General features: G+C 38.5%; 2 protein-coding genes across 2 annotated transcripts in view; one reads left to right on the top strand and one right to left on the bottom strand.

Annotated features, from left to right (window-relative positions):
- Positions 1-16,659, top strand: part of e2f1 (E2F transcription factor 1) — a 67,069-nt gene that overhangs the window by 19,952 nt on the left and 30,458 nt on the right. The gene's annotated exons all lie outside the window — the stretch shown is intronic.
- LOC308096542 (intelectin-like) lies at positions 6,146-14,873 on the bottom strand (the record flags this gene model as incomplete). Its single annotated transcript, XM_080443959.1, has 10 exons — positions 6,146-6,298; positions 6,658-6,761; positions 7,363-7,483; positions 7,733-7,891; positions 8,385-8,632; positions 8,755-8,814; positions 11,254-11,349; positions 12,291-12,353; positions 13,678-13,719; positions 14,741-14,873. 10 exons carry the CDS (start codon positions 14,871-14,873, stop codon positions 6,146-6,148), a joined length of 1,179 nt encoding a protein of 392 aa, XP_080300085.1.

Genomic DNA, 16,659 nt, shown 5'->3' with positions numbered 1-16,659 from the left:
GAAATAAATAAACAAACAGATCAACAAAACAACATTCCTTTCACAAACTCCTTCCCACCCAAATCACAGCTTCCCCCTAAACAATAAACAAAGGTACAACAAAAGTCACTTAGCCGCTTTTCCATCACAGCTTAAGCACGACACTGTCCAGTACAGTCCAGAACCACACCGCACCGCTTCAAAATGTCTTGCGTTTCCATTGCACAAAAGTCCCCACTCGCAAAATCCCCACCCTCCCCTCCCCTCCCGAAGGAAATCAACGCCCCTTTCTTTAACACACCAACTTAGCCTCAGGCTACAGGGTTAGCCTAAATGCTAGCGTGCTTCCTCAGAGCTAGTTTGGCTCTTAAGTTATTAAAAAGTACTCAAATGTTTTACTTATGTAAAAGTATCAATACTGCAATGTAGAAGCACTCTACAAGTGAAAGTCTGGAATTACTTGAGTAAAAGTACAAAAACTATTGGTATCAAAATGTACTTAAGGTACCAAAAGTAAGTACTAAAATATTTGAAAATAGCAGATCTACAATGATGCGATGCGTTGTGAGCTTGTAGATAGGCTATTTTCAAATAGCCTAGGTATAAAATAGGGCTTAAGTGGTTAATGTATGTTTTATAATGTAATCATTTATATCTGAAAAGTAACTAGTAACTAGTAACTAATACGTTTTCAGATAATTGTAGTGGAGTAAAAGTACTACCAATATTTACAAGCAACTTTACAGAAAAATAAGCCCAATGTCGCTTATAATAAGTGGACATGGCAACACTGCTACCGTAGTGTTTACATTTTACAGAGACCTGAGTGGACAGACACAGCTGTGAGCCGACCAATCAGTGGCAGTCACAGCTTTAGCCCCGCTTAGCCCAGCTCAGACCTACCCAAGTAGTCAGAGCGCTGCACAGACGGTCGTTACCCGCTTTCCAAACAATAACAAACAGTCCCCCGTTATAGTCCGAACGGCTTCTTGTAACCGCGGCCTCGAGAATGTCTATTATGTCCTTTAATCATAGAGCCTTTAATCCATAACGGAACGTAAATGGTCTTCCGCACCGGCGATCCAAATAATAACTCAAGTTGGGGGAATACAAGAAGACTCACTCCAAAACCAACTCACCCCAACTCAAAAAGGAAAACTCACCCCGGAGCTAGGTACACTCACCCCGGGGAGTGGGTAAACTCACCCCAGGACCTGAGAAAACTCACTCCGGAACACTCACCCCGGGGGTAGGAAAACTCACCCCGGGGGTAGGAAAACTCACCCCGGGGGAGACGCACTGTGATTGGCCAGTAGTCACTTTGAGTGGCAGTTGGGGCAAACGCAGTCAGTGGGGCAAACGCAGTCCCCACCAAAAATATTTACTATTCTGTCCCTATCGGTACATAACTCGGACGGCGCTGATTCGACTAGCAGACCATCGGCTGGTCGTTGCGGGCACTCGCGCCTGGAGGCGCTCGGGCGCAACTCCTCAGCCTCAAGGTCTGCTGAGTCGGCGCGCCTCCGTCATGGTCCAAAACTATACTTTATCGGCGAAAAAAAGTCCGCGGATGACTGAAAAAGTTTTACCCCAAGCATTCTGTGAAAATGGAAAGCTCACAAAGTTAAAAACCATTGGGGTGAGTTTTCCGGAGTGAGTTTTCTCAGGTCCAGGGGTGAGTTTTCCTACCCCCGAAAATCTTGGGGGTGAGTTTTCCTACCCTGTGGGGTGAGTTTTCCGGAGTGAGTTTTCCTAGCAATGGGGTGAGTTGGTTTTGGAGTGAGTCTTCTTGATACCAAGTTGGGGTACCCCGTAAATTGTAATCCAACAGAACAGAAAGCTTGGTTTTATCTCACCGCGGCGGCTCCGTCAGACTCCTTCCGCTCCTCGGCGTTTCATTCATAAAACCGTCACTCGATTCCCCACAGCGTCGCAACGACTGTCCGTTGTCCGCAGGGCTCGTCCGTTCTTAATTCTTGGCTGCAGCTTACACCCGAGTCTAAACTTTGTATAGCTTAAACACGGTAACGCTGGCGCCTAGGAGATCTCCTCTCTCTTCCTCCTGTCGCTTCTGATGCACAGGTTGTTTGCTCGATTCCCTCCCCCCTGAACCGCACCCTCTATTAGTAACGTCGGGTGGCACAAATCATTCAATCACCCCCTAACCAGACCCATTACCTTTCACATGAATAGGAAATGTTCATATTGCTCATTGTGTCCAACATGTTACATATCACACATATATAATAACATGCATAAGTAGATCAGATGTTACATATCCCTCGTATAAAATAACACCCATAGATCAAGCAGATAAATATAATAATATAATCTGCATTTCGTCACAATATGTCTTAACTAATCTCTTCATTTGTTTAAGAATGAGGAAGAAGATAAAATGGAATGCTGTACTCTAGGAGGAGTGCAGGAGAAGGACTCCCCCACTTAAAAATAGGATTGTGTTTTTTTTCAGGAGCACGCACACGCACATGCATTGATTAATAACAACCCTTGAGTTCACACCTCAACAAAGTTTACAAAGGCTGCCGACTACCGAGTGTCACACCAGCGTGAATTAACATAGGAATGAGCCTGAATGCATATCAATGGTCCATTGTGTGACCATACAGTAAATGACAGATGTGTAAAGCTATGACTGATCACTGATTGAATAATAATGATGAAAAAGAAGAAAGAATAAATATGCATTGTACCATATACTGTCTGGACATGCTTGCCTGTGAACTAAATAACATATTGATAGATTTTCATGAAACTTTGTGAGAATGATCAATATGCTCAGGGCAGCATTCTAGGGCCTTTACTGTTTCTTCTATACATTAACGACATGAGTGCTGCCTGTAACTGCAAATTGTTCCTGTTCGCTGATGACTCGGCACTCCTGATCTCGGGAGAGGACAAGTTGCAAGTTGAGGAGGCGCTCAGCTCCGAACTCTCAAAAATCCGTACTTGGCTTACCGATAACAAACTGTCACTACACCTTGGGAAAACTGAATCCATTCTCTTTGGGACCAAACATTCCCTCAGACAGATGGATGTAAATGATTTCAAGGTCAAAGTCGATGACACAATTATCTCTAAGAAGAGATTACCTATTTGGGTTGTGTTCTTGACAAATACCTGACAGGTGAAAGCATGGCTACAAAGGTGGTCAAAAGAGTAAACCAGAGAACCAAATTTATGGGCAGAGTTTCCTCTTTTGTCAACCCTCAGGCCCTCAGGACCCTCTCTGGGGCCCTGATTCAACCACTTTTTGACTATGCTTGCACCTCCTGGTACTCCAACACCTCAGTGTCACTGAAGACTAAGCTTCAAACCTCCCAAAACAAACTGATTCGGCTACTCCTCGGATTGGGGCCCATGACCCACCTTTCTCCCACCCATTTTGCCAGCCTAGGCTGGCTCAGGGTGGAAGACAGGGTTAAACAACTAAAAATGGGACTGGCCTTCAAAATTGTAAATGCAAATTTGCCCGATATGCCCCCTATTCCCGCATATCTGAGTAAATACCTCCAAAAGGTTAGCGACACCCACAGTCACAATACCAGAGGGAGCGTTAACAACAATTTGGTACCACCCACCCATAAAACAAACATGGGCAAATTCTCCTTCTACAGCACTGCCACCCAGGATTGGAATAGTCTAACTCCATCCCTCAAAAAATGCAGTTCGCTGGGCTCATTTAAAAGAGCCTTAAAAAATCACCTTTCAGGAGGCCAAAGGAGGAGGTAGTACCATTTTCCTGTTAGACAGCAGACCCCCCCCCCCCCTGTTCTTGTATTTTTTTTTTTTTTTTTTCCCCTCTTTTTTTTTTTTTTTTGTTGTACATAGTGTTTTTTTTTTTTTGCTGTTTATTTTGTAATGATATTTGAACTGTGGTGCCACTATATATGCCTATGAATTGAATACCAAGGCCCTCATTGGAAACAAGGACTTTTATGAACGGACCTTTTAGACAGAGTATTTTAAATGTAACTGTGCTGTTTTACATTTTTTGCCTAATAAAATATTCAAAAAAAAAAAAAACGCTGCCATGAAAAGATGATTTAACCTACTTTTGTGTCATCAAAGGTCACAATCAAGGTCAAATTCAAAATGTAAAACAGATGTATGGATATTCATGACACATGATAAGAACCATCATGGGTAGCACTTTAAACTAACGTCCTATTAACAAACATTAATTAACAGTTAATAAACAACTTATTAACAACTTATTAACAGTTAATAAACTACTTATAAGATAGTTATTAACCTTATTCTGTGTTTATAAACGTTTATAAAGCCTTGAACGTCCTATTAACAAACATTAATTAACAAATAATAGACAACTTATTAAATACTTATTAACAGTTAATACACTACTTATAAGATAGTTACTAACCTTATTCTGTGTTTATAAACGTTTATAAAGCATTGAACGTCCTATTAACAAACATGAATTAACAAATAATAGACAGCTTATTAAATACTTATTAACAGTTAATAAACTACTTATAAGATAGTTATTAACTTTATTCTGTGTTTATAAACGTTTATAAAGCATTATAAATACTATTAACACGACACTTATTAACAATAAATAAACAACTTATAAGATGCTTATAAACCTTAATATTTGTTTATAACTATCTTATAAGTAGTTTATTAACTGTTAATTAATGTTTGTTAATAGGACGTTCAATGCTTTATAAATGTTTATAAACACAGAATAGGGTTAATAACTATCTTATAAGTAGTTTATTAACTATTAATAAGTATTTAATAAGTTGTTTATTAACTGTTAATTAATGTTTGTTAATAGGACGTTCGTTTGAAGTGGGAACAGTGTCTTATAAACATTCATTAACTGTTAATAAGTATTTAATAAGTTGTTTATTAACTGTTAATTAATGTTTGTTAATAGGACGTTCGTTTAAAGTGGGAACAGTGTCTTATAAACATTCATTAACTGTTAATAATTATTCAATAAGTTGTTTATTAACTGTTAGTTAATGTTTGTTAATAGGACGTTCGTTTAAAGTGGGAACAGTGTCTTATAAACATTCATTAACTGTTAATAACCATAAGATAAGTTGTTTATTAACTGTTAATTAATGTTTGTTAATAGGACGTTCGTTTAAAGTGGGAGCAGTGTCTTATAAACATTAAAAAATCCTTAGTTAAGTATTTATTAACATTTAACAAGTGTCTTATAAACATCAACAAATCGTTAATAATGCATTTATTAACACTTTTTGCAGCTACCTGGTCTAAAGTGGGAACAGTGTCTTAAAAACAAATCCTTGGTTAAATATTTATAACATTTAAACAGTGTCTTATAAACATCAACAAATCGTTAATAATGCATTTATTAACACTTTTTGCAGCTACCTGGTCTAAAGTGGCAGTGTCTTATAAATATTAACAAATCCTCAGTTACATATTAATTAACATTTAAACAGTGTCTTATAAACATTAATGCATGTATTAACACTTTTTGCAGCTACCTGGTCTAAAGTGGGAACAGTGTCTTATAAACATTAAATCCAGGGTTAAGTATTTATTAACATTTAAACAGTGTCTTATAAACATCAACAAATCGTTAATAATGCATTTATTATCACCTTTTGCAGCTACCTGGTCTAAAGTGGGAACAGTGTCTTATAAACACTAACAAATCCTTAGTTAAGTATTTATAAACAATTAACCAGTGTCTTATAAACATTAATGAATCCGTAACCATGCATTTCTTAACAAATAGGCATTTTGCATCTATAAATATATGTTTCAGGCCCAGCCATTCCGTCCACTCAACAACACAGAGATGGTCAGACAGCAAGCGCTACGTTCGATTGCCTCTTTGTCTCCAAACGTGTTCCTTTAGGCTATGCCCGGCTCTTTCGAATTAATCAGATAAAAGATCGTAAATAATATAGAAGATATTATGAATTCAATAAGTTTACAATAATCAAAAGAAATGAAATCAAATTGAAAAATCTATTTCATAATTCATAAAATCTTTCAACTTCTTTATTTTTTTTTGAGAGAGAGAGAGAACATAGTAATCAGTCGCAGAAAGCAAAGAGACCAGTAACCAGCAAGTAACATATCTTGTGAATAGTTTAAAGCCAAAGGTCAGTGGTTGGAGGACCATGAAGGAACCTCAGCGAGAGAAGATCAGCACGGCAGCCTCTGTAATTTCCTTGGATGCACTATGACCGCTGTTGGTCCCATAGCCATTCCAGTCGAAGGCACTGAAGTCACCGCACTGACTAGGAGCTGCCTCTGGGAAGTATCCTCCTCCACCGATGCAATACTATAAACATGTAGAAATGCATGCAATGCAATGCGCACACACACACACACACACACACACACACACACGCACCCACGCACGCACGCACGCACGAGCGCGCGCACACACACACACACACACACACACACACACACACACACACACACACACACACACACACACACACACACACACACACATACACACACACACACACACACACACACACACACACACACACACACACACACACACACACACACACACACACCACTGAGTTCAGTAAAAGAAGAGAAAAGAAGAGGAATAAATGGATGGTACAAAAACAAGAGGGTGCCTGAGCACCTCCTGTCCCTCCCTTAGCTAGAGAGTATACTCACATGTTCAACATTGCAGCCAATAGGCTTCAATCCAGAGCACAAGGCCAAGGCAGCACGTTCCCCATTGATACCTCTGAAGGAGATGTAGCCTGGTTCTAACTCACCTGAAGGAGAACACAATAAATACATAAAACTTTGTATTAATATTATAGTACAGTATTATACATATATTGCATAGAATAATATATTACACACATGATGTGTTTGTATTATTATTATTATTATTAGTAGTAGTAGTAGTAGTAGTAGTAGTAGTAGTAGTAGTAGTAGTAGTAGTAGTGGTGGTGGTGGTGGTGGTGGTGGTGGTGGTGGTGGTGGTGGTGGTAGTAGTAGTAGAAGATTGTTCTTGATTCTGATATGTGAGATATAACCAGGTGGTACACTTGAATAACTTGATATAACAGCACCGATTCTATAGGTACAGTAGCTAATTTGGGATTATTGGCCAGTCATTTTTTCATCATTTGTGGCTACTACTTGTATCTCCCTCTCTGTCTCTGTCTCTTTCTCTGTCTCTCCTTATTGGATGTTTCTATATGTGGATCTTTGTCTGATAAAGATTTAAATAGGAGCGAAATGTTGTTCTAATTATAATGAAAGTGAAAAGTTTGTAGTGTGCACCAATGTGCAGGCTCTTGTCTTTTCTCAGCCATGTCAGCAGTCAATCACACACCATACTGCGTCCTAACATACTATAAAACTTACCTCTTGAATGGGGCCCATAGAAGTTTCTTACGGTGTCATCATTCCCAAAGTCGTATGTAATAGGGATGGATGGTCCATTGTTAGTTTTGCAATTCCCTGCATCATATTTTACTGGGTACCTCTTAAGAATGGGAAAAAAAGGGGGTAGAATAAGAATCAGATAAATACAGTAGTCATACACTGTTTTAGCGTAATTTGTTATGATGTATAACATAAATACTGACCTTGCCAACAAAGGATAACATTTCTTATCTTAATCATACAATCAATAGTTATAAAAAAAGGTGAGATGTCATTCTGATAGGAGCATTTCAGCTACATTAGGCCTACATGCTGATGTAGTTACAACGTGACATTCAGTTGATCTTACTTGGTAAAGGTTGAAGAGGTTCCCACCATACTCTTTCAAGAACTGATTGGTGGTGTGGTATCGTAGGATAGCAGCGGTCCTCCAGTTGCTCACTGGAGTGATGTTGGGAACGTGCCACACTGCTACATCCCCTGCCTCAATTTCATAGTAGCCAGGATTCTGTCAAAGAAATATAATTGGGTGAACAAATACATGAAATGAATGAAATATTATACATATGTAGGCTATTATGTAGAACACAATACTGTAGATAAGATACTGTAACATCTAAATTCAATGTAGTTGCTACAATGGTAGAGCGGCCGCTAACAAACCTACGCCCACTGCTTTGGAAACAAATCATTATCACAATCCTAATATGAAGGACCGCCTTAAGGATATTGGATAGCTTCTTTTTTATTTTACTATAATTGTTTTCATTCACCCAGTTTTAGCAAAGAAAGCTGTTTGAATGTCTCTAGTTGAGCGAAACATTTAGAGACTGGCTTGCATAGGCCTATGTGTGTGTCTTCATGAGTAAGATGGGACCTTGGGGGTTATACTAGACACAGAAGTCAAATTAAAGCAATGCTCCCATTCTCTTCTTTCAACTGCACATCAGGCATTAATACTGAGATCATTGAGTGATCAGTCAAAAAGCGACATACTGTACCTTGAAATCATCAGAGGTAGCCCCCTCTGCTGTTCCGAATGTGTTTCTGTTGGCCCAGTTGCCATCACCGCCTGGCAGGTTGGCATTGTTGCCCTGCTCTGAGGTCCAGCGGTCACCCACTGTACATTTACCATTCATGTTGTTCTCATGAACACTCGCTACCAACGTCCAGCCACCACCTGCAGTTGTCATGTCACAGAAAGTCTGATATTCCCCACCATCAGCAGTAGTAAGGCGGTAAATGCCATCTGAAGGGTAGAAGAGGAACAAACATGGGGCAAATAAAAGTCAACACAAAGTGGGAAAAAAAACCACCAAATAGAAAGGGAGCAGTGAAGCTGCTGTGTCCTGAATGAATGAATCACCTCACCTTCATTCACATTCAGCCCCTCTTTCAGTTGTTTACAGCTTCGAGCCCCAGGGATCACTCCTGAACAGGGAAAATCAAATTGTGACTATTGCCATGGTCGGACACACCTGTGGACTACACCAGGTACAAATGACTTTTTGTTGCACTCCCTCATGGAGCTACTTGCGGATTATACTAGGGTCAGTCCACTCTAGGTGGACACGCACTGACCTTTTGCACCTTAATCCCTTGTATAACGCACTGACTTTTTTTGGGTCTTTTTTTATTGTGCTCCTTTTCCTCTAAGCACCTTAACGTCCATTGTCTATCATGCACAGTATAAGTATAACATGCACAGTATACAATACATTGCTGCTATGCTCAGGCACCTTAGTTTAGTTTTTTTAGTTTTTTTTATTATCTCAGGTAATTTGTAAATATGTAGATAACTTGTCTGGCCTTCTGTTGCTCTCTTGTTTTGATCTCCTTCCCACCTGCCCCCCACCCTCTTCTTCTCCCCCCCCCTCTTCTTTCTATGGAAACTAACGTTGCGATGGGAACGATGTACAAAAAAGAATTTCACCCACTTTTTTACCTTGTAAACCTGTGATGTGACAATAAAACTGATTCTGATTCTGATTCTGATTCCCCCAGACACACACTGCCTCTCTCTCTCTCTAGGTCCTATTTTTAATATTGTCTTAATTCTCTCTATCAATGTCTCAATGCTTAATGTTTTGTGTAAGGCACTTTGAATTGCTTGACCTAGTGATATTTTGCATCTTGTTTTGCCAATACAACGCAAGCCACCTAAATAAATCATGTTTTTCCTTCTGAATTTTCTGTCTGAATATACCATACCGGCATGATTAGTTTTTTCAATATTGAAGCCATACTTCTCTAGCTCTGTCACATTCAAGCAAGAAATCTTGAATTTCAGGATGGCAACCGTTTGGTACAGGACATTCAATTGTGCTGACTGTTACACCATCTCAAAACATGTCAAAGTGGAAGCTTGTTTTGGGAGATCAGAAAAGCTCTGTCTTGTCATATGATATATTTCTTGAATAGATGTTATATTTCTTGAATAAGATGTTTTATACACTGCACTTTCTTCATTTAACCCTTCATATTGAGTCATACCATGCCATTTACTTCAATCATGGAATAAATCATTTTACCAGCGATTTATTTTTTGTGTTCTAATAAAGTGTCCCATTTGTTTGGTTTGTCCTTTTTAATGTGACTTACCTGCCATCTCAATATACAACCCAGAATATACTATAATATACTCCATCAGTGTGTCAAAAGTTCTAGCATCTGAAATCTAAGGTTTAAGTGGTCGCATGGTATATACGTCACGGACGCATCCCTTGAGGTTTTCAATACCCAGATACGTTTGTGTCTCTCATGTATCATTTTTATAGGCTATTTATTTTGGACAATTATCCAAACAGCAACTTGCAAGGCTATTTGTATATTAATACTAACCTGGAGTATTCACTAAGTTGTTGAAAATGTCGGGATATGTCACTCCTCCATTTAGTTGGGTTATTTCCCCAACTTACATTCAGGCAAGTTAATACAACAACGGTAAACCCACACGTTTTAATTTGTCATGTACCGTCGGAGCTCCGTGATGGGTAGAAAATTAATATAAGCCTACTGCGATAATATATATTCAAAATATAGAAATATGAACAAAGTCAGTCGGGAAAGGGATGAGAATTCCCCACTTCAGAGTGGACGCTCGGCACTTGTAAAGACAGTAATGTCACTGAAATGCGACTACTTGTCTGTCTGCCGTCTCCCCTCTGCTGTGTTAACATTATGAAACACTATCAACTATTAAGAAAACAAGAAGATATGTTGACAAAGACACTCCATACATTTGGAAACATATTTTTATTTAAATCTATATCGTCTCCAGTTAATGTAGGATAATTTTAAAAGTAGGCTCAACTCATATCCTCTCATAGGGAATGCATTGGCAGCTGCAGTTCATAGTTCTCACGGACCTCGAGTAGCGGCGCTGTCTCAAAAGTGGGCGTGAAATTTGTAGTTCCCGTCTGTGTCTAATGAGATATTTAGATCATGTCAAAGGTCATGTCTCACCTAGACACAGGATCGGACACAAATTTTGACCTGATGGTCAAGATTCAATTTATCCCCTGACCAAGCAGGCAGGCTCTATTAGATCAATGGTAAAAATGTCAGCATTTGCACAGGGAACAGGGTTTAAATCCGGGATAGAAGAGGAAAGTCACATAGTGCAGCTTTAATTTTGACAGCAGACTTTGATTTGGTTTTAGACACATTTTAATCATCTGAAATGTTTTAGTTTTATTCTAGTTTTAGTTCACTGAATATCATAAGATTTGAGTCGACTAAATCTACAGTTGAATAGTCGACTAAAGTTTGGCAGACCTTGATTAACGGCGTAATGTCCGAAAATAGCTGATCTGATCTATCTTGCGAGCTTGTAGAGCTTGTAGATGAACATCATTCTGGTCTAATTACCTCCACTTTCTCTCTTCCAGTTCTCCACCTGAATCTGTAGGCTCTGGAGTCCGGTCCGGAGGTCTTCGACCTGCTTCTGACTGGCAGCCAATTCGGCTGGAAAACATATCACAGAGAAAGAATTTCAGACATTTCAGCCTGCACATTACATTACAAAAAAAGCTTCATCTTTCATGAATTAAAAACAAATTCAATGATTTAAAACAAAAATGAAAATGTAAAGACATTCCATGAATTAGAAAACAAATGTAGTGAAAATAGCAGATCCACAAGCTAGGCAAACATCCGATTTCTCTTTTGGGTCTTGAGCTAAACAGTTTAGGAACCACTGGATTAAAGACCCGTTCACACTGACCAGTGAGCACTATAACTATGCTATAAATATATAGTTTTAAAAATGGTTCTAAGTCAAGTGGATGGCAACAACAACTATAAAAAACAATTCCATGGTGAACGATATAGGTATAGTTGTATTGGACCATGTGGTCCTTTAACCCATTCAATCTGTGAACGCATCTGTGTCACTTTAGATTTATTTGGCTATTAAAAAATAGCTGATATAAAGCTCTATTGTAGATCTGCTATTTGAAAATGTGTGCAAATCTTTGAATATATATTCTACCCCCAGAATGGTATGTATTTGGCCGCGGACCCCCATCTCAAAATATGTTGTTCCAGGGACCCCCAGAAGCACAGATCGGAGTTTAAAAATGTTCACTTTAAAACAAATACAGTACATTCAAAGATTTGCACAAAGTTTATAGATTTAAAAAAAATAGCAGCTCTACAACCTTGCGGTGCCGCGCTATGAGCTTGTATATCTGCTATTTTTGAATATCCAAAGAAATCTAAAATGACACAGATGCGTTCCCGGTCTTAAAGGGTCGAGAGTCTCCCTCTGGCTAAGGCTGGTGAGTGATGTTTCAGTTGAGTCGGCTTGGGAAAAGATAATGGGCTTTCCGTTTGTTGCACCACAAAATGGCCGCCACTGCTGTGCCCTATACATCATTTCATAACAAGCTTTTCTATAAATTCACCTGCAATCAGTTTCGTGGTATCCTCCACAGTCTTCTCCATGTCTTCCTGTTTGGACGTTAGGCCTGAAACCGGCAGGGATAAAGATTATTTGAATTTAGGCCTGAAACCAGCAGGGATAAAGATCACTTGACAATGGTGAAAAATAGTCACTGAATTCATTTGACTTTGGTTGATGTAATCAGAATAGTATGATGTAGCTCTGGGGCCAGTTGCACCACCTCACACTAAGTTCAAACTTAGCCTAGTTATAGCTTAAACACATTCAATCCGGGAAAGTGTCTCTGTCAGTTTAGATTTCTTTGGCTATTCAAAAACAGCAGATATACAAGCTCATAGCGCGGCACCGAGTGCCGCGCTATGAGCTTGTAGATCTGCTATTTTTTGAAAAATCTTGAAAATGAGTGCAAATCTTTGAATATATATTTAAAAAATGTATATAATATTTAAAGATTTGCACAAATTTTCACATAAAAAAACAAAAAATAGCAGATCTACAAGCTCATAGCGCGGCACTCGGTGCCGCGCTATGAGCTTGTATATCTGCTATTTTTGAATAGCCAAAGAAATGACACAGATGACACAGATACTTTCCTCGCTAATTGGGTTAAATGGCTTTTTAAAAAGCCATTTAGGCTATAACTAGGCTAAGTTTGAACTTAGTGTGAGGTGGTGCAACTGGCCCGTCCGTAGCACCAGGAGTTCTCCTTAACACTATGCGACTGTAGCGTGTATTTTCCTCGATGTAAACGATGTGACCGACGTCTACGCTTCAGTAAAAAAAAATATCAATACACTCAATATGAAAATGCTATGTGTCTATAAATCAAAACAACTCTATTATCAGTTCACCGTGACCACACGAAAGGTTATCTGCCAACTTCTGAGGCAACTCTGTAATTCAACTGTGGACATTAGATTAGTCAAGTGACTTATCACTCAGTCATCATGTCAACACACTCCTGAATGTCAACAAAGGCAGCAGTGAAACAAAGTCCAATCTTTTCAAATCTGAATGATTATCCACTCCCTTTCTTCTCCTTTAGTATACTTTAGATCTTTTTTTGTGGAAAAAGTAGGCGTACTCATACTTTTCACTTAGGTAAAAGTATCAATACCACACTGTAGAAACACTCAGTTTTTTACTTGAGCAAAAGTACAAAAGTATTGGCTTCAGTTAGGTACCAAAAGTATAATTCATAATTCATTATGCAGATTTCACAAGTTTCACAACATATATAAAATAATTTGAAAACAATGTGTCGCATCGCGAAGCTTTGTGAGCTTGTAGATCAGTAAAGTGAGTAAATGTACTTAGTTACTTTCCACCACTGCATAATGTTATTCTCAGTAGAAATATTGATTAAAGTTTATGTGCGATGAATTCACCTTTAATCTGTAGGCTCGTGGTCGACTTGTCGTCCTCTAATGCTGTAATCACACATTAAATGAAACATTTACAATCATTTAAATACTCTTTTTACATGTTGTTGTCGGGCAGAAACCTCTTATTGCATATTTAACTTTGTGTGTTTTTTGTTGTTGTAAATGAACGCCCTGCTTGATCATACTACAGCGTCACAAAAAAGTATAAAAAGTAGCAGATCCACAAGCTCCAGTTTGTAGATCTGCTACTTTTATTGTTTTTGAATTTGAATCTGGAAAATCCTTGAAAACGGTTTTGGAACATTTGAGGTTTCTCCCAGACTATATAGTGAATGTAAACAGATTGAGGACACACGTCTAACAGAAAAGGAAAACGATTAGTTTGCTTCTCAGTAGAAACATTTATTAGAGTTTATATTACCTTTATTCCATTAGAAACATTAGAGTTTATATTACCTTTATTCCACTAGAAACATTTATTATAGTTTATATTACCTTTATTCCACTTAAAACATTTATTATAGTTTATATTACCTTTATTCCACTGGAAACATTAATAGAGTTTTTATTACCAGTATTCCACTAGAAACATTAATAGAGTTTATATTACCAGTATTCCACTAGAAACATTAATAGAGTTTTTATTACCAGTATTCCACTAGAAACATTAATAGAGTTTATATTACCAGTATTCCACTAGAAACATTAATAGAGTTTATATTACCGGTATTCCACTAGAAACATTAATAGAGTTTTTATTACCAGTATTCCACTAGAAACATTAATAGAGTTTATATTACCAGTATTCCACTAGAAACATTAATAGAGTTTATATTACCGGTATTCCACTAGAAACATTGATAGAGTTTATGTTACCGGTATTCCACTAGAAACATTAATAGAGTTTATATTACCAGTATTCCACTAGAAACATTAATAGAGTTTATATTACCAGTATTCCACTAGAAACATTAATAGAGTTTATATTACCAGTATTCCACTAGAAACATTAATAGAGTTTATATTACCAGTATTCCACTAGAAACATTAATAGAGTTTATATTACCAGTATTCCACAGGTTCATCCTGTCTTTCAACAGAAACCAGGGGTCATCATCATCAAGCTGGCTTCGAACCACTGTCCTAGACAAACACGACAGCATCACCAGGTGGAGCAACAGAGTAACAGCAGCCTTCATCGTCGTGGTTGATGAGAATGTAGCAGCCAGGATGGTTCAGCTTTATATACTGTAGCTCAGCACAAGCTCATGAATATTTCATGTTATACCAACGTGTATCAGTGTTTATAATATAAACCAGTGTTTATAATAGAAATACTGACACACGTTGGTAAAACATTAAATATGCATGACCTTGTGCTCAGCACAAGGTCATGAATATTGAATTTGTGTCAAAGTTTGTGGGAAAGCCTGCTGCTGTGTGTCCTCCAACAGGCTTCAGTAAAAACATGTTGTTCTGAAAAAGATATAACACGTAATCCATGGCTCTTCAACATGGGGTCCGGGACCCCATAGGGAGTCCTGTCTCAAAATACACATGGGAATTCCAACATATTTTTTTAGCTTTTACTTGCGTTGAAAATCCTTATTCTGCTCTTTGGAGAGTGTCGACTTTTCCAGTGGGCTCTTATAGGCCATTGGTTCTCAAAGTGGGGTCCGGGGACCCCCAGGGGTACTTGAGGGGATACCAGGGGGTCCCCAGCTAAATGATTTATAGGAACAAAATGGACCCTTATGGATCTGTAACTCGGGTCCATTTGGTTCCATTTGTACACTCTCAGAGTTAAATTAACATTGATTTTACAATATGAATTGGGGTCCTTGACATGCAAAAGTTTGAGAACCACTGCTATAGGCTATAAATCCATCAGTGGGTCTTAAAGAAGCCTCATGAAATGCAATGTGGTGCTTAATCTGCTCCGAAACAGCACTTTTGCTGAGAGCCACCTGACTACAATATGGACTCATGGCAGACTGTTTCACAACAGTAAATATCAAATCTTTAAAAAGATTGATTACCCGAATCAATGGAATGCAATGATGTAATCATCAGTGGTGGAAAAAGTACTCAAATTTTTTACTTAAGTAAAAGTATAAATACTGCAATATAGAAAAGCAAAAGTCCGTAATTAAAAATGTACGTACTAAAGTAGAAAGTACTCATTGTGCAGAATGTCCCATTTCACAAGTTTTAAAATCTATAAATATTAAAATGTATACAAATCTTTCGAAAATAGCAGATCTACAAGCTCACAATGCGTCGCCATAGTGCTTTTGTGGGTTTAAAATCCTCTTAAGGCCCCTGTGGCCCCTGTGGCCTCAGGGCATGCCATTTATTTGAGGGGCACAAGGCCAAAGTGAGGGGCAACGACGGATGGCCTTCGTGGCCTTCCTGAAATTCCTGCCCTGGTGGCCATGTAAATTATGGTGACAATTCTAGTTTGATTTGATTAAAAAAAACACGTGCCTGTCGATTGCTTTAGTTCCCTTGCAACTTTGAAGCAGTTGATGTCATTCAAAATATTCACAGTTACTTTAACAGCGCCGTCCGCAAGGAAATTTTGAACTAATGTATCTGTAATCTCTATGATACTCTTATCCTCAACTGCGTTTCGATAAATGCGCGGACCTCCTTCTTTGGGATTATACAGAGCACTACGGAATTGCTCCAGCTTAAACTTGCTCAGATCAGAAAGTGCATCTACGATTGCATTACTCGCCGTTTTAGCAGCCATGTCCGAAATAAATGTGGTGTTCTAGACGACTTTGGAGATTCAGTTAAGTTTAACGTCAAACAGACTATGCTTTCTATCTACATCTGCCCTTCTAAGGTGTTCTAGCATCCATGTGTAAAGGAAGTGTTCCAGTATAGAGACCAGGGAGTACAGTTAGCCAACAGTAGGCAGAGCATCAACCTGTTTGACAGGTTGGACTGGTAAGTAATGGACCACGAGCACAACCAGAA

The sequence above is a fragment of the Gymnoscopelus braueri genome (genome assembly GCF_963280865.1).
Source record: "Gymnoscopelus braueri genome assembly, chromosome: 12".
Lineage (NCBI taxonomy): Eukaryota > Metazoa > Chordata > Actinopteri > Myctophiformes > Myctophidae > Gymnoscopelus > Gymnoscopelus braueri.
Note: the sequence above shows the minus strand (reverse complement) of the source record. Positions and strands in the feature narration are given on the sequence as shown.